Source organism: Myotis daubentonii, chromosome 14 (genome assembly GCF_963259705.1).
Source record: "Myotis daubentonii chromosome 14, mMyoDau2.1, whole genome shotgun sequence".
In the NCBI taxonomy this organism is placed as follows: Eukaryota; Metazoa; Chordata; class Mammalia; order Chiroptera; family Vespertilionidae; genus Myotis; species Myotis daubentonii.
This window is the reverse complement of record NC_081853.1, coordinates 52,129,119-52,152,930: the sequence shown is the minus strand read 5'-3', so window position 1 is coordinate 52,152,930 and position 23,812 is coordinate 52,129,119. Positions and strand designations below refer to the sequence as shown.

The following is a 23,812-nucleotide window of genomic DNA, read 5'->3' as shown; positions in this document are numbered from 1 at the left end:
GGAGCTGGCAGAGGGAGGCAGGGAGTCCAAGGGCCACTTTGGAATGTATTAAGTTTGACAACATCCAGGGTGAGACATGGAGTCAGCAGCTGGAGGGTCCAACCTGGAGCTTGGGCTAGAGGTCTGAGCTGGAGACGTACGTTCAGAAGCCATCGGGGTGCAGAGGGTGTTTAAAGCCAGGAGACCGGCTGAGCTCATCCAGGAGGGGGTGTAGGCGGAGCAGGGAAGCCGCCTGGGGGCTGGACCGAGGGACGCTCCACATCTCGGGGGTCCAGATGCGGGGGGGCGGAGGGGGAGGAGCAGAGAGCACTGCCAGGGAGGGTGGAGGGAAATCGGGGGAGAGCAGTGTCCCAAAAGCCAACCGAGGGCTGGGACCCAATTTGAAAGATACCACAAGGCCGGGTGAGGAAGGCAAGAACTGAGACTGGACCGTCAGCGTCAATATTGCTAATGACCTTGACAAGACAGGTCAATGAGTGGAGGACTTACGCCTGATTGTAGAGAGAGGGAGGAGGGGAGGCGGAGCAAGTGGAGACATCGATGTTGTGAGATTTGCTGAAAACAGGATAAAAAGCAGGGTGGTGGCCAGAGGGGAAGATGGGTGCGGGGAGGATGTTTAAAAAGGGAGGTGTCTTTGCAGGCGGATGGGCAGCATTCGGGAGAGAAGGAAAGTTTGGGGTGAAGGGGGGGATTGCAGGATGGAAGCTTGAGCAGGCCGAGGGCGGGGGAATCTAGGGCCAGGCGGAGCGTTGGCGTTGAGTGGGGAAGGCAGAATTTCAGGGGGAGAGGGAGGTGGACTCAGAGAGCCCATGACGAGAGGAGAAGAAATGTCTCTTCTGAGTGCTGCTGTTTTGCTCAGTATAACAAGCAGGATGGTCAGCTGAGAACATGCGGTCTGAGGAGAGTGGGAGCGGGCGTTTGCACTGACTTGGGAAGGGGTGGTATGGCCGCTGTGCCCCATGGGAAAGGGGCAGTGATCCATGGGCCCCTGAGGCCCCAGTGTCACAGGAAAGGGGCTCGGCAGGAAGGACACCGCGGCTGCCTTCCCACCCCGGAGCCTGAGCAGCACGGTTTCATGCGGACGATGCCCCTGAGCCTGGGAAAGACACCGTGCCCTGGACCCTTGTCTGATGGGCACCAGGCTCCGGCCTGTCTTCAGCCCATGACTCTGGGAAATGCTCTGCGTGACCTCAGGCCCTTAGCCAGTCCTCCTGTCCCGTCTCAGGAGAGAATCCCGGCCTCCATCCCCCACAGGACCCCACGGGGAACCGCTCCTTCCGCTCGGAATCACAGAGCAGGTGTGCCCGCCTGCCTTCACCCTGTGCCAGAGCCGGGACGGGGGGGACAGAGCAGAACAAGGCCTCAGAGGCCACCGTTGTCCCACAGAAGCAGCAGGCTCGCTTCCCCTAGGACCGCATGGACCCACTGGACGTCAGCGCTGTGCTCTGGGCTGGGTTGGCCCGGCAGCTTTGACTGACACCGGTTCTGTCTCATGAAAACAATTAATGGCTGCCGTGGGAATGCAGTGAAATGCATTTTGCTCTAGCCAACTGGTTCAATAACGCGGGCTCTTGGGATAATCAAAGGAGCCTTAAGTGGCAGCAAAGTTGTATTCGATGAAACTCCCCATCCCATCTCTGTCTTATGGAGATGGGGAAACCGAGGCTCAGAGAGAGCCTGCACTTGCCCAAAACGGTAGAATGAGTCGGCAGCAACGTCTCCTAGCTCATAACCATGAGAGGCACCCCAAGTCTGGTGTTCCTGGCCAGGCTTCGACCTGACCCCCCACCTCCACCTCCACCTGATTTCGAGGTGGTGGGAGGGTTGGAGGGGGTGCCAGGAAGCCCGCCAGACTCAGCCTGCAGCCCGCCAGCCAGAGCTCTTCCTGTGGCCCCCTCCCCGCTGGGCATTACCTGCCAGTTAGCACAGCCTCCCACCTTCTGGGGTTGTTATGGAAACGAAACCTGGAGGGGAAGGGGTGGGGGGAGCAGAGAGGAGAAGGTGGCAATCATCCCCGAAGCTAATGTGCTGAGGGTGCCCTCTGCCTAGCAGCCCAGGAGGGGCCATCGGCATCGAATGGGAGGGGGCACAGCAGGCCCGGGCGGTGCAGGGAGAAGGGGACGGGCAAAGACGGGCAGAATCACTTCACTGGAGCCTCAGGACAGGCAGGTCTATGAAGGACAGGAGGGGAGAAGCAGGGATGGTTGGTTCCCTCTCGGATCTACACAGTACTCCCCTCTCCCTGGAACCGGAAGAAAAAACCTTGAAGCCAGAGGCCAAGCACGGAAAGCTTTCCCCCCCGGCCACCCCCCTCCACGCCCCCGTCCAGCCAGCCGCAGGAGACAGGGCCCAGAGTCCCCAGCCGGCCGTGGCATCCATGAATGGCAGCATGGGCAACGTTTCCCGCTTAACTTGACCGTCAAAGTTAAGGCAGCACTGTGTCTGGACAGAGTCCAAGCCTGAGAGAGGAACGTGGAACAGAGGCCTGAAGGTCTGACCCGTCAGAGAGATCGGAGTAGCCATCAAAAGTCGAGAGGGAGCGCGGACCAAATCAGTAGGTGTATATGGGCCAGAACAAAGGAGGTGACTTCTGCTCCCCGCCGGAAGGTGGGGCTGCATCCGATTATCGCTGCCCTGGAGGAAGATCTGTTAGCTGAAGTGGGTCCAGGAGGCAGAGTGGAAGTGGAAACTGCCTGTGGTGTGACAAGAAGGAAAGTTCCGCGGACTCCCCATCCCTGCAGGGATGTAGTGAGCAAGGAGGGAGCAGACGTGGTCTGTAGGCCCCGTGCGTGGCCATGGAGGACGCTGGTGCCAGCCAGTGTCAGCGCTGGGCCACACTGGATGGACTCTGCTGACCCCCGGACACCGAGTCCCCTGACACAGCTGCCAAGTCCTTCTCTGTAGACACCCCCGGCCCGAAGGCCGATGCAGAAGTTCCGAGTAGAGTGGAGGGGCCTGGTGCCCCGACTGCCTGGCAGAGTGAGTCCCGCGGCACTGCCCGCCCACCCTTGGCACTCTCCCGGCGTCGCTGGGCTGACGTCCTGGGTCTGACATCACTCAGACACCAAGTCAGACACACTTGGTTAAACATCAGACGGCCCGAGTCCGCTGTTCTTTGTTAAACATCAGACACCTCCGGTTAAATGTCAGACACCCGGCACGCGAAGCCGTTGGTTAAATATCACAAGTCACTTGCCATTGTCCCGATGGCCCTGGTCACACACTGTCCCTCCGTCTCTCAGACATTCTGGTCATGTGGCCCCTCCACACGTGTCCTCACACTCTGCTTGGGCAGGTTCCTGCCCCCAGAGAGCACTCCTTCCTCCTGTGCCCACGGAGGCCATGGAGGTCCAAGCTGTAGGCGGGAGCCCCCGCCCACTCCGCTCTGCTCAGCACCACTGGGCTCAAGCAAACCCCAATGGCTGCTCACCTCCAGAGGTCTCTCCTCCTGGGGAGACCCAGGGCATCCCTGGGGGACAGTGAGGGTCGGGGGTGAGACTGGGGTGGACTCATGCCGGGGGGAGGGGTTGGAGTCTCCCTCAGATCCCTGGTCCTGCTTTTTTCTCTTCTTGTGTTGGCCACTGCCTGTGAGCAGTGGGGGAGCTGAATGATCAGGCAACCTCCCTTCTCATCTTCCAAAGCATCATGTTGAGGACTCTGTTTCTCGGTTGACTCCTGATGGTTGTGGGGAGAAAGTGGACAGCCCTCAGACACCCAGCCACACTTCCGGGGTGGTCTCAGCCGGGCCTTCAGGGTCCCCTGGTGTGGAGCAGCCAGGCAGGCACAAGCGGGTGATCCAGGCCATAGAAAATGCGGAGGGAACCCAGGCTCAGAAGCCCACCTGCGCCTCTATCGCCTGGCCAAGGCCTACTGGGAGAGTGTCCCTCTCCACCCCGCTGCGTCTCCATCCTCAGCCCCTGCCTGCCACGTGTTGCGTCACGGTCCCCAGTGTCACGGCGAATGTGGCCGAGTCGTTGCCTCCTGGCACCGGGTGTTCACGGGACCATCACCACGGAAGCCGCCTGGGGCTTGCTGTGTGGAATCCCCAAGGCACCCTCGCGGAGGTCCCCGTGGCAGGAGGGTTCGGCTCAGGGAGAGAATTTAGGGGAGCCCCGCGCCCATCCACACTCCTCCCTATGCGGGAGGGCTGGCCGGGAGGGCAGGCTGAGGTGCTGCTGTAAATCCCAATAACTGTGGTTTGATTCTGCAGGTATGTATCAGAAAATATAAAGCTAGGCAATTTGTCGGCTCTTCGAACTTTCAGAGTCCTGAGAGCTCTAAAAACTATTTCGGTTATCCCAGGTAAGACGCCAGGCGCGCCTCGCAGATCTCGGCGACAAGTGACTCTCTCTCTGTCTCCCCCTCCCCCCACCCCCTCCAACCCACCCACCGTGTGTCTCCTCCTGGCGTGTCGTCACTGTGTCGTGTGTGTGCGTTTCCCTTGTTGCAGATACACAACTGAATTTGTGGACCTGGGCAATGTCTCAGCTTTACGCACCTTCCGAGTCCTCCGGGCCCTGAAAACTATATCAGTCATTTCAGGTGAAAATCAGGTTAAACGCCAAGGCTGGAGGGACTTTCCGGCCGCCTGAGCGTCAAGGGGACCCTCAGGAAGGCCCCTCGCATGTGCCTGTCAGCAGAATACCTGCCCCAGAGCTCGGGTGTGGGAGCGGACGGCAGTGGGCACGGCTGTCTCCCCAAAGCTCCGGGAGGGGCTTCACCCACCCCAGCCAAGCCCACTCGCACAGACGCGGGGGGACATAGAAACCCCCTGGCAGGGCCTGGAACGAACCCAGATTCTCCACCAGATCGGAATTTCTTTCCCCAACTGACAGCTGTTTGAATAGCTGAAAGCTTGTATGTGACTTGCTTCTGCCTGAAGCATCCTCCTCATCCACACGGGGAACAAAAAAGGAGAACCCCGCCCGCCTTTCCTGGCGGGTGCCCAGCCCCTGCCTGCACCCCCTCCGGGGATCCGTGCAGAGCCCAGGCCCAGCCCCAGGCTGTGAACCGAGCGAGCGTACTCTGCGGACAGGCGCGGCGGCCTTGGCGTCTAACAGCCCTCGCTGCATGGTGCGGTAGAGGTTTAGCAAAGCGCGCATGGTAGCCTCCGGCAGAAATTCTCCTTGACAGATGTTGGCAACCGCAGCAGGAAGTCTCCCAAGGCCAGCCGGCTTCCCTAGAAAGTCCGGCAGCCCCATCCATCCAGGGAGGCTCCCGAAAGACACACGGTTTCAGAGCCCCGAGGGCCCTGCCCAGCGGCTTTCTAGGGCTTGTTCTGGAGCGGAGCGGGGAAGGCTCTTCTGCTCGGAAGGCAGCTGGAGACTTGCACGCCGCTGATCTGGAGGGTCAGGGCTGAGGAGAGGATTCCGTGAGCCGGGTGGTTGCACCTGCTCCTCTGTGACAAGCTGGTGGGTCCCAGCCCCTGGGCCTGCATTTGGCTGTTACTGCCCCCACCGAGGCAGGCGCCCTGCTCTGAGCTCCCTGGAGGTGTTCAGACTCCCCCTGGTGGGGTTAATTATCTTATGAGGAGCACTCCCCCCTTATGCGGTGTTCACACCCAGCCTCAGAAGGTTCCTCCTGGCCTCCGAACCCACCATGGGATATGCAGAGGGGCCACTTGCCCCTCACAGGCGGCCCAGATTCCTGCTGAGAGCCAATAGCAAGGGGGAGCCGCTGCTCCCAGCCACTCCCATGGAGCTGCCCCATTGGGACAGGTGTCCTTTGCCTTGACAAGCACATACATGCTCAGAAGCCTTGGGGTCTGTCTTCTAGGGTCTCAGGGACAGCCTCAGAGCACACCTCACAAGAGAGGTTAAGCACACTGACTATAGCAGTGAAGGACAGCCATGTTCTAGTCTCTTGTAAGAAAGGCTGACAAAGAAAACTATTTCTCAGTCCTGGGGGAAAGCAGAAGCCTGTCAACCTGAACCCAGCCCCCTGGGGTCCCTTCAAGGTGCCGGCAACCCAGGGAAGCAGCAGAGAGCAGACCCTGAAAGTGGTCACTAGGAAAATGCTGTGGCCCATATCCTGGAAGGCTCCCCGGAGGAGGTGCCCCCTGAGCTGAGTCTTACGTAGCCTAGGCCCTCTCCAGACCTTGGCCTCCTTTCCCATAACAGGGGGATGGAATAGGAATGGTCGGTTTCTGAGGGCTCTTTGCCCAGCCTGTTAGACTTTTAGTGGCCAGAAAGTTTTTCATCTGGTCCCCCCAGGACTTGGACCTTCCTTCCTGGGTCTTTTCAAAACGCATCTTGTTATTGCTTTGGAATTATTCTTGCCAAAAGTGAACCCTGTCATCGATATGAGAAACATTAAAGGGGTTAGTCTGTGCTCACCAACCAATGACCAAAGACCACTAGGTGCCTGGCTGGGCCTTGAACTGGATGCTTTAGGCCAAAGAGGCTCCGACCTAGCCGTTGAGACAGCATCCAATTTGGGTGTGCAAGCTGCTGCCCACCACCCCTCACCGAGCCCCCCACAGGCCCCCAGGCTATGGGCAAGGTCTCTGGGCCCAGTGGGCAGAACCAGAGTGTGCCCGCTGAGGGGTCCAAGAACCTCCACTAGAGAAAAGGGGTCCTGGACTCCAAAGGACTCGTGAATCCCACCACCACCACCACCACCGCATGCCCAGACCCCTGCGAGGTCCCCCCACTGCCCAGGCGGTTGCCAGCATCTGCCAGGACGATTTCCACAGAGAGTGCTGAGTGCCTCTGCACCCTGGGCAGGCAGCAGCGTTGGTGGCACCATGGCTGAGAATTCCTCTCCCGTGCCTGCCCCCCGCCGCCTCCCTGTCTCGGGTCATGGACACAGCAGCCTCAGGCACAGCTGCCACGGGTGCTCCTAACACATTAACCGGCTGGACAATGGATGGATGGAGCTTAATCTGAGATCTGGCCGCTTGTGGGGGTGGGGTGGGGAGGTGGGGGGAAGGTGGACGGGGTCGTGGGGCAGGGCCCTGCTGCTGGCAAAGAAGCTCCCTCACGCCCCATGCTGTGCTCGAACTTGAACTTCTCGTAGGGCAGTCGCTCAGGTGTCAGACGGACCGTGTCTGCACCTGCTTTTCTGTCACCTCACTGTGTGGCGCTGGCTTCTGTAGGGAGCTGGGCTGTGCGACTAACAGGTCACGGCCTCTCCGCTTTGGGGAAGGGGATGCGCAGGGTCGGGTCCCAGAGGCACAGGGCAGAGGAGGAAAATGCAATACAGGCCCACCCCGCCCCTGCCCCTGCACCTTTCCCAGAGGGGGACAGCGAGCCAGAACAGGCCCCTGAGGACATTACCAGCAGGGCCTTGCCAGACCTCCCCCCTGCCCAGCCCCCCAGCACATGGACTAGACCCTCCACCAAGGGTGGCTGTGTCTCTCCCCGTCACAGGATCAAGGCTGCGCCCCTCCATTGTCCTTGAATGGGCCTCACCTCAATCGCCTGTCTGTAGGCTATGTTTAAAGGGGCAGGCCCAGCATACCTTGGGACAGCGCCAGAGGGGGGCAGGCTTTGAGTCTTTGCTTCCTCAAGCAAAAGGCATTTTCCACGCCCAATTCACGTACGAGGCTAGTGGAGAGCAAGGGGGACTGGGTGCTCTGAAAACACACCATCGGATGGCTCCTGCCCCAGGGGAATCGGGACAGAATCTCAGAGAAGCAGAGTCCTCCTGCACTCTGCCCCCACCTCACGATGGCCCGTGTGGCCCAGCACCCCCTCGGGCCTGCCCCCGTCCGGGGGAGCGGGAGGCCCGGTGCCCGGGAGTGACCCCATGCTTGTGGTCGCCTCCCCCAAGGCCTGAAGACCATTGTGGGGGCGCTGATCCAGTCCGTGAAGAAGCTGGCGGATGTGATGGTCCTCACCGTCTTCTGCCTCAGCGTCTTCGCCCTCATCGGCCTGCAGCTCTTCATGGGCAACCTCAGGCACAAGTGCGTGCGCAACTTCACGGAGCTCAACGACACCAACGGCTCCGTGGAGGCCGGCGGCCAGGTCTGGGACTCGCTGGACCTCTACCTCAACGATCCAGGTACGCATTCGCCCCGGGGCCCGGGCCAGGCTTTCTGAGGCCACCAGGGCCGGGCCACCGCCCACACCGGCCTTGCCACTGGGCAGGCCTCCCTGCAGGGCCGTCCAAACCCTGTCTGACCCCCCCCCCTTCCGCCCGAGATGCAGCTGCGGGCTCAGGAACCCCAGCCCCTACCTTTGGACCCAGAGAGAGGAAGAAGGGGAGCAGATGTAGGGCTGCCCTCCAAGTTCTCGGGCTGGGTGGAGATGATGCTTCAAGGTTGGCAAAGAAGGGGTTCGGGCTCGATGGAGAGCCAGACGGGAGCAGCAGCTGCGACATGTTGAGGAGGGACTGACCCTAGAGACCGTCCTGTCTGCAGAGAGGGGAGTGTTGGATGGGGAAAGGGTGGGACACGGAGCCAGGGTAGCTTATCAGGCTCCAGAGCAGAGGCCCCACCTGCATGGCATGAGATTTTTTTTCAGTTGACCTCGGGGTTCCTTGCCAGGATGTTACTGCCACACACATGCTCCCCAGAACCCCATGAAAGGGATGGGGCAAGCTTAGTGATTGCACAGTCATGTGAGCCCCTGAGGTGCCATTGCCCCATGGGTGACACTGCCATGCTCCGGGCTGGTGGCCAGCACATCTCTTGGCGAGTGCCATGGGTCTGGACCGAGGGAGACACTGTCCTAGGCCGTATTCCACAAGGACCCTGAGGGCCACTGGGAAGTGAGGGCCTCTCGCTTGCCCCGGCGACCACTTTGGGAAAGCAGCATAGGCAGAACCTCAGAGGGGGAATTGGCATATGGCTCAGCTGTGGCCGCACAGCACTGGCTCCAAGGGTTCATGGGCGCCAGTCACCTGGAGGACTTCGGAAAACAGACTGCGGGGGGCCCACCCCGAGCTTCAGTAGATTGGGGGGCAGGGCACCCAGGAAGTTACATTTCTCTCCAGTTCTCATTTGACACCGCGGGTCCCAGGACCAGACTTGGAGAACTGCTGCCTAAGACTAAGGCAGGGAGCAGTGAGTGCTGGGGACGGACGGATGGCCACAGAGAGGAGAGGGCCTGGCCCTGCCCACCCTCCCCCCCGGCCCTGTCCGAAGAGACCACACTCTGGCCACGGTGACTGGGGCAGGCGCCACTTCCATCACTTTATGCACAAGGAAGTAGATCCAGACAGAGCCGGGCAGTCGCCTGCTGAGGCCACGCCGTGACTCGGCAGCCCAGCTGGAGCTCTGCCCAGGCCCCTGCCTCCTAGTGCAGGGCCTCTCGGCCCGGTGGCCCCGTGTGTGGCACGAGGCAAAGTGCAGATGCTCCCTGTGGGGCCTTCTGAGTCTCCCGAGAGAGCTAGGGACTCTGGCAGCTGAATGTCAGAGGAGGAGGAGGAGGAGGAGAGGTGGGAAGACCACCACCTGTGTCTCTACCTCTGCAAAGTCCTGGGTGCAAGGCCAGAGCCCAGGCGGCTGGGCCACCTTGACCCTCACCACTGGATATGTCTCTTCCAGGAAATTACATGCTCAAGAACGGCACCAGCGACGTGTTACTGTGTGGGAACAGCTCTGACGCCGGGTATGAGGCACTCCCCCCGCCCCCCGCCCCCAAGGACCACCTCGCCCAGCCAGGGGAGTCTCCTGGTGCTTTCTCAATATGCTTTCAGGTTTGGCCTGTGACCCCAGGGTCAGCAAGGCCTCCCCCTGCCTCCCTCCCTGCCAGGTCCCTGGCAGCTTCCCCAACCCTCTCCCCTACAGCAGAGATGGCTGCGAAAGGGGTAAAGAAAGGGATGGGGGTACAGATCTACAGGGAGGGCGAACAGGGCCCTGAAGATGGGGTGGGCCCGAGAGTAGCCTGGAGGCCCTGCAGGGCCCCCAACTAGCTCAACCCCCGCTCCATTCCTGGGCTGCTCCTTCCCACTCCCTCCCTGCTGGTCTGTGCATCGGCTCAGGAGTGAGTCTGGGCTCCCCCCGCAGCCTAGACCCTCCCCCAGGCCATGCAGGCCCTGGACCTGCGTGTGGTACCTGCGTGTGGTACCACAGGCCCAGTGTCATGTGCACACCGGGGCCTGGGTAGGTGATAGGCTATAGGATGTTAGGGGAGGGGACACGGGCTCACCTGGTGGGGAAGGTGTCTGTGGGGCTGTGGTCCCCCATCTCTGAGTAGGAAGTGCCAGAGCCCTTTGTGCCACTAAGAGATTGTCTCAGGGTCTGAGGACATCAGCAAGGCACAGAGGCCCTTGGCTGATCCTCCCGCTTGCTGAGCCCCCCCTGCCCCTTCTCTCTCCTGCACGGCAAGCACACGTGAAGCCAGCCCTGTGCTCCGTCTCTGGGGGAGAGGCTGCCCCTCCAGCTCAGTGAACTGTGGGTCTGCCTCGTTGCACCCCGTGCACAGTCATTCTGTAGACGTGGCCAGGGCCAGCCCGCCCAGCCCAGAAGCATCCCCCAACCCCGTGGCCCAGCCTTTGCTCTGGGCTCCATCCTGTTCAGCTCAGCCAAGCCTCACTGCTGGCCTGCGTGTTGGCACTGTGCTCACTCCCATGGGGTGGCAGGCAGAGGAAGAGACGTGAGCCAGGCCCTTAGCACTTCCTCTGCGAGGGGCGAGGTGGCTCCGACAGCAGCCGGGATGGTGTGTCTTATGGGCAGAAGGGGGCTGGGTTTGAGCCCAGCAGAATACAGACGGATGGAGAAAAGGGGAAGACAGGGTCCCCGGCAGGAGGAGGCACAGCATGGAAAGCCGTGCGGACAGCACCGGGCAGTGGGGCACACCCTGGGCTGCCCAGGAAGACGAACCAGGCCCAGCAAGGGTGTCGGGAGCAGAGGCCCCCTCACAGCATGAGACGGAGTCTGCGTGTCTGGCTGCAGGACGTGTCCCAAGGGCTACCGGTGCCTGAAGGCAGGCGAGAACCCCGACCACGGCTACACCAGCTTCGACTCCTTCGCCTGGGCCTTCCTGGCGCTCTTCCGCCTGATGACGCAGGACTGCTGGGAGCGCCTCTACCAGCAGGTGCGTGAGTGCTCGGGCCAGCAGAGGGACACCAGGAACGGGCTCAGGACCCCGCACCGGGGCCCAGGCTGTCCCTGCCAGAGTGGCTCCAGCAACTGAGGAGGGTCCGGGGACAGGGGGCCCTTGCATCTGAGGGATGGGGGCTCAGCAAACGAAGAAACTCTCTGCTGATGACCAAGTACCCAACCTTGGACACTCTGCTCTGTGAGTGGGACTGTCCTCCACCCTATGTGATGGAATAGTCCCCTCTGTAGGTACATGTCCCTGCTGACTGTGACAGGCTGCCCCTCTGTGGGTGGGACACCACTCCCTGTGCATAGGCCATTCTCCATAGGACACTTCCCTCTGTAGGTGGGACGCGCTCTAGCCCCTCCCCAGGTGTGGCCATTTGAGCTCCTGGCACATCCGGGCTAGGCCACTCTGAAATGCCATGACCATGACCCAGAAGGGGGCCCAGGGAGGATGACCTCTGCCCCCCGGCTCCCCCAGACCCTGAGGTCCGCAGGGAAGATCTACATGATATTCTTCATGCTGGTCATCTTCCTGGGCTCCTTCTACCTGGTGAACCTGATCCTGGCCGTGGTCGCCATGGCCTACGAGGAGCAAAACCAAGCCACCATCGCTGAGACGGAGGAGAAGGAAAAACGATTCCAGGAGGCCATGGAGATGCTCAAGAAAGAGCAGGAGGTGGGTGAGCGGTGCAGCCACGGGGCCTCCAGAGCAAGCCCTCCCCTGACGGTGGGTGCCTGTAAGCACGGTGCCTGCTGAGTGTGCTGGTGCCTGGAGGTGTGGTGCCCGCTGGGTAAAGGTGGTTCCTGTGAGCACAGTGCATGCTGGACAAAAGAGATCCATGTGTCCATGGACGTAGTTATCCAGGCCACTGGGCGCCTTCTGGTGGGGCAGTGAGAAGGGTCCAAGGTTGGAGGCCTGAGCCAGCCTAGAAAATAACCACAGAGCCATAGGCGGTTTGGCGCAGTGAATAGAGCGTTGGCCTGAAGGTCCCAGGTTCGATTTCAGTCAAGGTCACGTACCTCAGTTGCAGTCTTGATCCCCAGCCTGGCGGGGGCACATGCGGGAGGCAGCCAATCGATGTGTCTCTCTCCCATCGATGTTTCTCTCTCTCCCCCTCCCTCCCACTCTTTCTAAAAAAATCAATGGAATAATATCCTCTGGTGAGGATTACTAAAAAACAATAAATACAAAGAAAACCTCAGAGCAAGCCTGTTGGAAGCCAGGCTGTAGACATCTACTTTCTTCTCACTGCCCCATGCCACCACCCCCAGCACCCATTTTGGCTAGCCAAACCTTCTAGAAGGTCCTCTGACCTCTAGCTCTTTCACTTCAGCTCATTGACACCCCATCCATCTGTCCCCCACACTCGCCTCTTCCAAACGCTGCCATGTCAGCCACGATTCTCCTCCTCCCTGGACTAGGTTCTTTCATAGAACATTCTGGGTCTGTCTGAGCTCATCTCTCCATGATGCCCTGATGTGGGAGTAAGTGTGCAAGTCCCCTTACTGCTGGGGAAAACCAAGGCCCCGAGAGTTACCTGGTGGGTCTTAGCCTGCGACTGCTTGTAGTCCCGATGACCAAGACATCCCTTCTTCCGCCCTGTTCCAGGCCCTCACCATCAGGGGTGCGGACAGCGTGTCCCGCAGCTCCTTGGAGATGTCCCCTTTGCCCCCAGCCACCGCCCATGAGAAAAGGAGCAAGAGGAGAAAACAACTGTCTTCGGGGACGGAGGAGTGTGGGGATGACAGGCTTCCCAAGTCGGACTCGGAGGATGGCCCCAGAGCAATGGTAGCCCCCGCCGTGGCCCTGCCCCCGTTAGGGCAGATCAGAAGCCCTTCATGTCGGGCCCCTGGTACAGTCACAGATGGCTGCTCCCCAAGGAGGTCTGGGTGTTATGATATCCCACATTCAGCCAGGTCCCCAGCATTGATCTGGGACTGGTAGACACCCTACAGTGTCCATTGGTAGGACTCCAAGGACAGGCCCATATGAGTGAGGGGCATGGCTGCTCGGGCCAGGCTGGTCTACACTGCAGGAGCCTTCCTGCCTCCTCTCCCCCTGACCAGCCTTAGCCCAGGTGAGCGTCAATCTCAAAGCCCCAGAGGCACAGGCTGCAGGTGAGCAAAGGTCCCCGAAAGGACCAGATTGCTCTAGCCCCGCCCCCCTTCCCTGAACACCCCTCCCCTCGGCCCAGCTCACCCAGACTGTGGCCAGCTAAAGCCCGCAGTCGTCTGAGAAGGTGAGCTGGACGGATGCCACCAGGGATGAGCTGGGAGCACTGGGAGGGCTGTCGTGGTGATGTCCCCTCTGCCTGTGCCCTCAGAACCACCTCGGCCTCACCCAGGGCTTCAACAGGACCTCCGTGAGGTCACACTCCAGGCGAGGGAGCATTTTCACCTTTCGCCGGCGAGATACGGGGTCGGAGACAGATTTTGCCGACGATGAAAACAGCACGGCGGGGGACAGCGAGAGCCACCGCACGTCACTGCTGGTGCCCTGGTCCCTGCGCCGGCCTAGTGCCCAGCCACAGCCCAGCCCCGGGACCGCAGCTCCCGGCCACGCCCTCAATGGCAAAAGGAACAGCACCATCGATTGCAATGGGGTGGTCTCCTTGCTAGGGGCAGGCGACCCTGAGGCCACCTCCCCAGGGAGCCGCCTCCTCCGCCCCATGATGCTGGAGCGCCCCCCGGACACGGTGAGCCAGCCCTCGACGCAGCGCCAGGGCAATGCTGGTCTCCAGCTCATCACCAGGGTCGGGTCAAAATACACTCACCCCGTATTTACTGAGCACCGGGTGTGTGCCGGGTTCTGGGGGTGCGTTATGCTGATAAACAGGGATGATAGTTAAGTATTTAATAATTGGTAAATGGTAGCTCAGTGTTTAATCATTGGTAAGGCCGGGGCACTGAGATGCCACGGTGGCACGGAGCCAGTGTCCTGAGGACCCGTGTGTGCCCTGTAGACCTGTAGACCTGCTGGGTCCTTGGCAATCCGGAGCCTCCTGGGAGAAGGGCCAGAATGGCAAGGGGACACTTCCCAGGTTTTGGCCAACAGTTAGTCACCAAGTCTGAAACGTGTCAGTACATTAAAACCGGTGACTCGTCGTGTGGAGGATGGGAACAGAGAAGAGGGAGAAGGAACCCCATTCACTAGGAGGCATTTAGACAAATGGAAGCAAAGGTGGGAGCCAGGCTGCTCTCTGAAACTCCCAGGGGTCGTTTAGAGGAGTGGACGGCACCCCAGGTTCTGGAGACGAACTGGTTTATAATCCGGCTTTGGCTGCATGGCCGTGGGAAAGTTACTGTGTGTCTCTCGCCTGTAAAATGGGTTAAAAATGCCCATCGCAGGATTGTTGCAAGAGTGAAGGGGCTCACGTGGGTAAGGCGATTAGGATGAGCATATGATGTTGTGATAACATCATCATAACGTACTGTCATTACCTCGTCTGGGGGAGGCAAGTTCCAGGCCTAGGAGACAGCAGTGCAAAGGCCCTGAGGCAGAAACGAGCCTCGCCGAGGGGAGGACGTGCCATGAGGTCAGTGTGGCCGGAACCCAGGGAACAAAGGGGAGAGGAGTTGGAGTTATTGTCGACAAGGTAACGAGGAGGGGCAGGCTAGGTCATGAGAGACCAGTTAGAGTTGTAACCTCTCAGTCAGCCAGTCCCGTGACAGACTGATGGCCGCCTGGTCAGTCCTTGCTGACCCCTGACCCCCATCACAGTGCCCAGAACAGGCCACCCAGGCAAAGGGCAAACACGTGGCTCAGACCCCAATGCCTACAGGGAGGTGGAAGAGGACAGGCTCTCTGAGGAAGCTGGAACAGGACAGGGAAATGGTCAGGAAGCAGGAGGTGAGGCTGAAGAGGAACAGCTCACAGCCAAATGGCCTGTTTTGCTCAGACGCTTGCTCTAGCTGCGCGACTCTGCACAGATTCACACAGCTCTCTGTGTCCCCATTCCCTCATCTGTAGGGACAATAAAGGGAATGTCCACGCCAGCAGGTTGTGGCGAGGACTGAGTTAACACCTGCCCGATGCCCAGCCCAGTCCTTGCCTCACGTTCCAGTCATGATTATTATTATTATTATTATTATTATTATTATCATTATTATCTGTGATTGTAATTATTGAGCAGGAAGGAATCAAGACTCCTGGGGCATAACGCACAGCGCCTGGGGCCCTCACACTCTCTGGGGAAACCAAGGAGGTGGGGGGGAGCAGACCGCAGCTTCCGGGTGAGTCCGGGAGGCCCCAGGCCATCCCCTGTAGGGTGGGGTATCTGACTTCCCAGGAGCACCACATCCCAGTGGCTGCAGACCCCCTTCATGCCCAGCCCTGGAGCCTCAGCCCCGTGGTTACAGGAAGCAAATAGAACCTCCTAATCTCGTTAGGGAGAGAATCGTCTCGTAGGGCACATGCCGGGAGGAGTCCGAGTTCAAACACTTCATTACCGGGAATTCTGACCTCAGCATTCTCACTTCGGTAGGGCCCATTTGTAACCTTAAAGGGATTAGGTTGGCCAAGGGGGTCACTTGCGAAGTTAAAGGAATTAGTGGGCCGAGATGGAGACTCTGAAAAGTTAAAGAGATTAGCAGGCTGCAGGCCCCGGGAATGCCTTCCTGGCTTCTGGTTCCCGGTGAGACGCGTCTACCCATTTCTCATCGGAAAACAAAGCAGTGTCAGGCACGCAGTGGGTGCCGAGTCAACATGGGAGGGCAGGGGGGAGGGCCACCCCAACAGACAGCGCATGTTTCATTTATCCAGATTGCTGACCCCTTGCTGACCCCTGACCCCCAACACAGTGCCCAGAACAGCCCACCCAGGCAAAGAGCAAAACACGTGGCTCAGACCCCAATGCCTACGGGGACATGGAAGAGGGCAGGCTCTCTGAGGAAGCGGAGCAGGACCCGGAAATGGTCCTGTTCGCTGTTCCCTGTCTGCCTGGGAGTGCCTGTCCCAGAGGGTCAGGTGGGGCCGGGTGAGGCACAATGAAGAGCCACTCCCTAGATTTCATCCCCCGCCCCCTACCATCTAGCAAGTGAGGGGCAGAGCTAGAGCTCTAACCCCAGCCTCCCCGTTCCCAAGGATCTATCCATCCACCAGGATGTATCCAGGGCCAGCTGGCTGCCTTGAGTGCCACGCAGTGTTTGAGACTCCAGGGTTATTGCAATGAACAGAACAGACAAGAGCCCTGCCCTGGTGGAGTTCGCCTTGTAGTCAGGAAGACAGATGGTGAATGGGTCAGCATTCCCAGGTAGCAATAAGGGTCATGTTATAGGAAGTTGCCAGGGGGAGGGATGGGGATGGGAGCTATTAGTTAGAACAATGGGGGAAGGCCTTCCAGCGGAGCTGACATTAAAATTGGCAGGCAATGATTTAGGGAGCCAGCCACAAAGACATGGGGGTGTAGTGTTTTAGGCAGAGGGAACAGCAATTTGAAAGGCTCTGAAGAGAAATGGGCATGACCTGAGAGAGCCGGGCAAGACCAGGGGTGGTGGAACCTGCAGGAAGGGATCTGGAATGAGTTTGATGAGTTAGGATTTGGACTGTGCAGAGCCTTGTAGGTCCTAGGAAAGTTTGAATTTATCCTGAATCAGATGGGGAGCAGTGGGCTGGGGGGAGCTGTTGATCAGAGGCATAGCATGATCTGATTTTTAAGGGACTCCCTTTCTGCTGTGTAGTGGATATAGGGAAGAGAAGAAGAGGCCAGTTAGGAGGCTATTGTGGTAGTTTTAGGAAAGGGGTGATGGTAACTTGCACTAGAATGGTGTATCCGTCAGCTATTGCCACACGTAATGGTGTGTAACAAACTACCCCTGAAGTCAATGGATGACAACAAGTTTTTATGCTCATGCTCAGTCCTCTGCAGGTTGACAATGGTTCGGCTGGTCTAGGTTGGGCTTGGCTGGGCAGTTCTGCTTCGGACTTCATGTTGGCTTGGCTCCACACTGGGTCAGATGCGGGGCTGCTCCTGTCTGTGTGCTGAGTGAGGCCCAGGCTGCAGGAGTGGCAGCTACCGAGGGAAGCTCTTTTCTGGGAGGATGACTGGAGCACAAGAGCAAGGCCAATGGCACAGCTTGTTTCAGGCTTCTGTTCGCACCATGTCCACTGACATTGCATTGGCCCAAGCAAGTGTGTCACCAAGAGGACAGGGAAGTTTGTTGGTCCACCCTGGAAGGGGAAAGAGTAAATACTTGCTAAATGATAACTCGAACTCTTACCAACAGTAGAGGAGGAGGCGAGAGGTTGGGAGGATTTAAGACAAACTGGTGAGTTCAGCTGGCCAGGAGTACCTAGGTACTGTTATTACACCAGCCACCTCAGCCCTGGCAGGTGCCTCTGCTCGCATACTTCCAATGATGGGGAGCTCACTACCTCCCTGGGCAACCTTTCAGGGCAGTCCCCCCAATTGCAAAGGTTGACCGGAACTTGAGCCCAGATAAATTTAGCTCCCACCCCAGGCCCTGGCTCTGCCACCCTGAGCAGCCTAGGCCTATCCTCCCTGTGACCTATAAATGTCATAGAACCTTGGTTTTGCACGCTGAGCAGCCAGGTGCCTTCAGCAACCCCCGGCGCTGGCTCACAGACTGTGGCTATGCAGGGCCGCACTGATGGGCAGCCTTCGTGGGCCGCCCATGGTTCTGTGACGGGGAGGGGGGTGCTGAGTGAGCCTAGAGACGGCTGCTGCATCCGCCTTCGTCAGGACACGTCTCCGTCTGCAGGCCTGGTTCCTTCCCCTGCAGCAATGATGCGAGCACATTGAAAACAGGCCCTAGGGTGCAGACCAGGGCACACACATGGCACTGCCTCGCTCTCTTCATTGTCTGTATCAGAGTCAGTGTCCCCACAATTGATTTTCAGATTCTTCCTACTGATGCGTTGCTTTGTTCCTGTGGTACCCGGGGCAGTGCTGCAATGGGCATCATCGCATGTATATTTTTGGCGCGTGTGCATAGTTATTTATGAAGTCCGATTACCAGATGAGTAATTGCAGAGCCAGTTTACCATTCTCTTGGTGGACAGAGCCAAAGTGTCTCCGCAGAAGTCCCCACCAGCCACGCGGAAGGAAGCCTCGTGCTTTATGCTGCTACGACTGTCGCCAGGGAGCGTGGCAGATTTTTTTTCAGCTTCGTTATGTTCTTGACTCTAGGGAGCTTGTGGTCAATTAAGACTCCCGGATCGTCCTTGCATGGACTAACATGTACGACAGCATCTGGTTAATAGAACTGGGTCATGTAGTTCCTGTCCACAGTCAAGAACCACCACTGCCTGGAGATGGTGAAGAATAGAGAATGAGGGAGAGAATAATTGTTGAGAGGGGTGGGGGCATGTTAACTGGGAGGGAGGTGGGAGCAGAGAAGCCCAGCACCCGCTGTCCCATCAAGACCCCCATCCTGTCTCCCTGTGACCTCCCCAACCTGAGTCTGAACCAGCTGCCCCAGGCCCAGCAGCTGCCCCAGGCGCAGCGGACACCAGTCCCCAGGCTGACGCATATCTCCCAATGGTACGCAGACCACTCCGTCGGAGGAGCCAGGCAGACCCCAGATGCTGACCCCCCCGGCTCCGTGCATGGATGGCTTCGAGGGGCCAGGAGAGCGGCAGCGGGCCCTCAGCGCAGTCAGTGTCCTCACCAGCGCCCTGGAAGGTCAGCACCCCCCGGCCCTGGTCTCATCCAAACACTCCCACTTCTGGCCTGGGCACCCTCGTCCTTAACCCAGACCTGAGCCAGGCCTCCCCCAGCTGCTCGCCTGCCTTGGACCATCCCCCAGCTGCTCCAGACTTCTCCGTCTGTGTCCCCTGCCCCAGATGTTTCATTCCTTTCCGCTTGTCCTTTCCTGGGCGTTGTCAGGAGCCGCGTCTGTCGCTTTCAAACTTTCCCACAAGTGTCCTGGCCTGTCCCAGGTGCCGATCAGTCTCATCTGGTCCTCCCCTGAGCACCTCCCTGTCTGCCGGGGGCCATCCTCTCCCCAGCATGCCTGCTCTGGCCTCATCCCAGCCAGTCCCACCCTCGGCAACCCCCACCTTGTTCCTCCTGCCCCATACGTGTTCACAGTTTCTCCGGCCTGTCCCAGGCACCACCACACCCCCTGTCCTAACACGTCCACAGCTATTCACTCCTGAGTGTCCCTAATATCTGAACTCGCCTGTCTCGGATGGTGCCTCCTTTTCAGTCTGTCCTGATCTGTCCTGTCCCAGTTTTCCCCACATCCATCCCTGCCCCCTGCCCCCTGCCCTGTGGTCCTCTTCTCCCATATTTCCAGGGTAAGGAGTCAAGACACAGCCCGCTCCCCTTCCCTTTGTCTTCCCTGCCCCTTTCGAGGACCCCCTGCCTTGCATGCATCAGCCCTGTCCCTTCCTCGGCTAAGCCACACATCTTTCCGGAGCACCCTGAGTTATGTATGAATCAGTCAACAAAAGCAAACCAGCTCCCCGGTGTCCCCCCAGAGCTGGAGGAGTCTCACCGCAAGTGCCCGCCGTGCTGGAACCACTTCGCCGAGCGCTACCTGATCTGGGATTGCTGCCCCCTGTGGATGTCCATCAAGCAGAAAGTGAAGTTCATGGTCATGGACCCCTTTGCCGACCTCACCATCACCATGTGCATCGTGCTGAACACGCTCTTCATGGCCCTGGAGCACTACAACATGACGACGGAATTCGAGGAGATGCTGCAGGTCGGAAACCTGGTAAGGGCCGCTGGGAGCTGACTCCAGAGGGGGCATCCGGATGCGAACTCTCGGCCAGCTGTCCCAGCCTGCCTGGCTCTGGGCGCAGGGACCCAGAGGGCAGAAGGATTTTCCGATGGTGGGGTTATGGTGGAAGGCATCGTGAAGTACGGAGTTTCAGCATCAGCATTTAAGGAACTGAGAGATGCAGTTGGGAGGGAGAGGTTGGGAATGAAGGTGAAGGAAGATGCTCAGAGGTGACAAAGCAAAAGGGAGGTGGGGGTGAGCCTGAAATGGGTGGGGACATGAGATTTGGCAATAGTAGATGGAGGAGGGGAGGGGGTGCAAAAAAAGGCAATTCTCTTATAGCCAGAGTTTCTGTAGGTGGACATCGATGTTTGTTGGATGGAGAAGAGGATGGATGGATGGATGGATGGATGGATGGATGGATGGATGGATGGACAGCTGGGTGAGAGGGATAGAGAGATGGATGGATGGATGGATGGATGGATGGATGGATGGACAGCTGGGTGCAGCGAGTAAATGAGGCAGAGCCAGATTTGAATTCTGACTCAGCTCTTACGAACTATATGTGACCTCAAGCAAATCACTGTGGCTCAGTAATTGCACAAAACATATTTCTTGAATTTAATAAATGTGAAATTAGTATGACAATGTCAGCTTCATGGGAAGCTAATGAGGACTAAATAAGTTAATACGTGTAATGTCCTTGGCTCAGAGTTTGATAAACAATAAGCAGTAAAGATAAATGATGGCTGTGGTTATTACTGCTGTTGTTATTATTAAAGAGACTGTCCCTGGAAGTCAGGATGTCTGGGTTCTAATTCTGATTTCTTTCTCTTGAGATGAAACCAAGCCCTACCTCTTCACTAGAAAAAGGGGAAACTGAGGCCTGAGAGGGGGCATAGTGGTGACAGAGCTGGGCGTGTAGCTTCTGTCTCCTGACTCTGAGCGACAGAGCCCGCTTGGCTGTGTCCAGATAAACACATTCAGCCCTTCCCCCAGGGGAGCCCCGGGAAAGGCTGGCAAAGACCCCACTGGTTTCCAGAAGGAGCTCCTAGGATCATCACCGAGTTTGGGGAGAGGAAGGGAGTCATTTGCTCTAACCCCTCTCTTCCTGCAGACCCAGCCCTGTCTTGTCCAGCTGCACAGGGGCCCACCCCCAACCAGGCAGGCAGGTCTCCCACACTTTGGGGTGTGAAGATTGTCTTCTCTTATTACTGTCCATATCCAGGACTCTGGACAGTTCTCTGCAGGATCCAGTCAGATGTTTTTACAATTGTGTGCATTTGCTATCATTCTAGTTTTATATGCAAACAGGAGGGAAAGCTGTGTCCCAGTCTGCAGGTGCCTCATCACCCAGCTGTGCCTCCCTTGCGTTGGTCTTCAGATGGCGGTTACGTCGGGTTTCCGTTGAATGTGGTTTTAGTGGAATGTGACCCTTGGTTTGGACCGAGCTCCAAGTCAAGGTGATGGGGAGCTCTGTTGGCTTCGCCGGATCATTAAGTAGTGATTGAATCGCAGCTGTGTTTAACCTGTGGTTCGATTATTACTAGTAGGTCATGTAGTTGGATTATAGCTCTGTTTGGTTCTGTTTTGAGGGCTTCATTGCTAGCATGTAAGGTTTGTATTGTCTTGCAGTTAATATATTTTAGATGGTTTAAATAGTCAATGGAAAGAAACAAAACCACAAAAATAAACATGGGTGAATAATCTTGGTAGGGGAAAAGCCTTTCAAAGCGTGACACTCAAGACAAATTCCAGAAAGGAGGAGATTTCTAGAGCTGAGTAACTTTTAGCCCATCATATAATCAAGCATTAAAGGCCACGCTGTAGGCAAGCCTGAGAAGTCTCTGACTGCGAAACAATGAAAGATATAGCCAACATTCTTTGATGTGCAAAGTTCATGAGAACATAACGAAAATGCCCGCGTGCCAAAAACAAAGAGGGACTTAAAAACCATAGCAGTAAACATGACATGGTTCTGTCGTTGTTCTGGATGGGGTGGGGAGTCGTTGATGCTGTGAGTGATCTGGGGGTTTGGATTTCAGTGTCCATGTAGAGACTTTGGGACAGTGTGAATAGGGGCTGGAACTAAGTAGCCCATAGGTATATGACCCTACATTCAGTAAAACGGTGAATCAGAAAAACCCACACACAGACGCTGGGAAATGATAAAGAAGGAAGCTTATCAGTATCAGCCAGCGAATGCAGTACTTAGAGGGAAATTCATAGCCTAATGCAAAATTAATAAATAATAATAATAATACAAGAATGAACTCTGTGTTTCATGTACTCACAGCTGTAAACCCACTCTTGTCCTTCCCTATATACATTAAAAAAGAAAAGTTGGAAATTAATGAGCCAGTCATTTGATTCAAGTCGTTAGTAAAAATGTAAAGAAAACTAAAAATAAAAGCAGAAAATTAATACATAATTTTAAAAATGTAATTATGGAGAAGTTTATTTTCTTTTATCAAATGAAATGCTTTATTTTTTTAATAGTTCTTTATTCAAAGTATTACATATGTCCCCTTTCTTTCCCCATTGACCCCCTCAACCCCCCCTACCCCCCACCCCCATCCCAGGCCCTCACCACCCCATTATCTGTGCCCATGGGCCATGCATAGATGCATACAAGGTCCTTGGTTGATTATCTCCCACCCACCCACCCCCACCTTCCCTCTGAGATTCCGCACTCTGTCCCATACTATGGAGAAGTTTTTTTTAAACAAACACATTCTGAAGCAACTAGTAGACAAATGTCTTAGCAGGATTAAAATTTAAAAATTGAAGGTACAAATACATTAAAGATGGAAAAGAGGCATAACTACACAAACAGTAGAGATTAAAACACAATGTAAAACATTATAAACAACTTAATGCTAGTAAATTTTGAACAGACTAAGTGAAAATTTTTCTAGAAAAAATGGAAGTTACCAAGAAGAGATTTAAGACCATAAAGAAAAGAGAGAGAAAAAAAGCCAAAACAAATCCAGCAGTGTATGATTAAGAAAAATCAAATAAGTAAAGTATAAACTCCTCGTGATCAAGTTGTGTTTATTCCAGGCACATATGATCTTCCCTTCAGTGTGGAAAAATCATCTAATAAAACCAAACTCTTTGTGGTAAGAACTCTTAGCAAACTAGAAATAATCCGACCCAAATGATCTATAGTATCATTCTTGACCATGAAACGTTAGCAATCTTCCCATTAAAAGTCAGGAACGAACATAGATGTGAAGCTGGTGGTAGTCGTAGCTAATACTTGTTGAACACCTAATTTCTGGCAATAACCAGTAAGGGAGATGCTATTATTACTATTATTCCCATTTTACTGATAAGGGAACAGAGGCACAAATCACTTAACCACGGTCACACAGCCAGGAAGTGGTAGAGTCAGGATTCGCAACCGAGCAGTTTGTATCTAGAGCCCTTGTTTATACCTGGGGCACTCCACTGCCAGGCTATAGCTCTAGCTTTGTGCCTACCTCCCTGCTTCCAGTCCAAATTATACTGGAGGTCCTTATCACCATGGTAACAAAAGGAAAAGAAGAAAGAAGAGAAGAGATAGAACATTACTTTTCAGATTATATTGTTATCTATATAAATAATTCAAGAAAATCTACACAGAGACTATCAGGACTAGTAAGAGAGTTTACCAGTGTTACTAGGCACAGGCTCCATTTGCCCACATTAATTCTGCTCCTCGCCACCAGGGCCATTTGGAGAGAGTCATGTTTAAAAGTTGACACTCTTAAAAATAAATAGCAGTAAAAACTAGGAGGAATCTAGGAAGAAATGTAGCAAAAGATCATAATTTTTATATGAAAAAAATTTAAACTATTAAAAAGCACAAAAGAAGACTCAGATGAGTGGAGAGATAGACCATGTTTGTGAATGAACGTCTCAATTTTGTAGAGATAGCAGTTCTTCCCAAATTAGCCTAGATATTTAATGTAATTCTAATAAGAATTCCAACACATTTTTTTATGGGAATTGACAAGGTAATACTAAAATTCATATGGAAAAGTAAAGTCTATCAAGATAAATTAGGAATCAGGTGGGGAATTTACCCTACATGTATTAAGATATATTATAAAGTTATAGTATTGTTGCAAAGATAGAAAATTGGAT

At 56.2% G+C, this 23,812-nt stretch overlaps 1 protein-coding gene across 4 annotated transcripts in view; it reads left to right on the top strand.

The window, feature by feature from the left end:
* Window positions 1–23,812, top strand: part of SCN5A (sodium voltage-gated channel alpha subunit 5) — a 72,652-nt gene that overhangs the window by 12,864 nt on the left and 35,976 nt on the right. For 2 of the 4 annotated variants that reach the window (XM_059664432.1, XM_059664430.1), the window contains exons 5-13: window positions 4,451–4,542; window positions 7,774–8,004; window positions 9,491–9,554; window positions 10,841–10,982; window positions 11,472–11,669; window positions 12,603–12,782; window positions 13,318–13,689; window positions 18,504–18,636; window positions 19,437–19,675. In XM_059664432.1, the coding sequence (XP_059520415.1) occupies window positions 4,451–4,542; window positions 7,774–8,004; window positions 9,491–9,554; window positions 10,841–10,982; window positions 11,472–11,669; window positions 12,603–12,782; window positions 13,318–13,689; window positions 18,504–18,636; window positions 19,437–19,675 (1,651 nt within the window). Of the gene's footprint in view, window positions 1–4,210; window positions 4,303–4,450; window positions 4,543–7,773; window positions 8,005–9,490; window positions 9,555–10,840; window positions 10,983–11,471; window positions 11,670–12,602; window positions 12,783–13,317; window positions 13,690–18,503; window positions 18,637–19,436; window positions 19,676–23,812 lie in introns of all 4 variants that reach the window. The other 2 variants (XM_059664433.1, XM_059664431.1) reach the window with 1 other exon arrangement.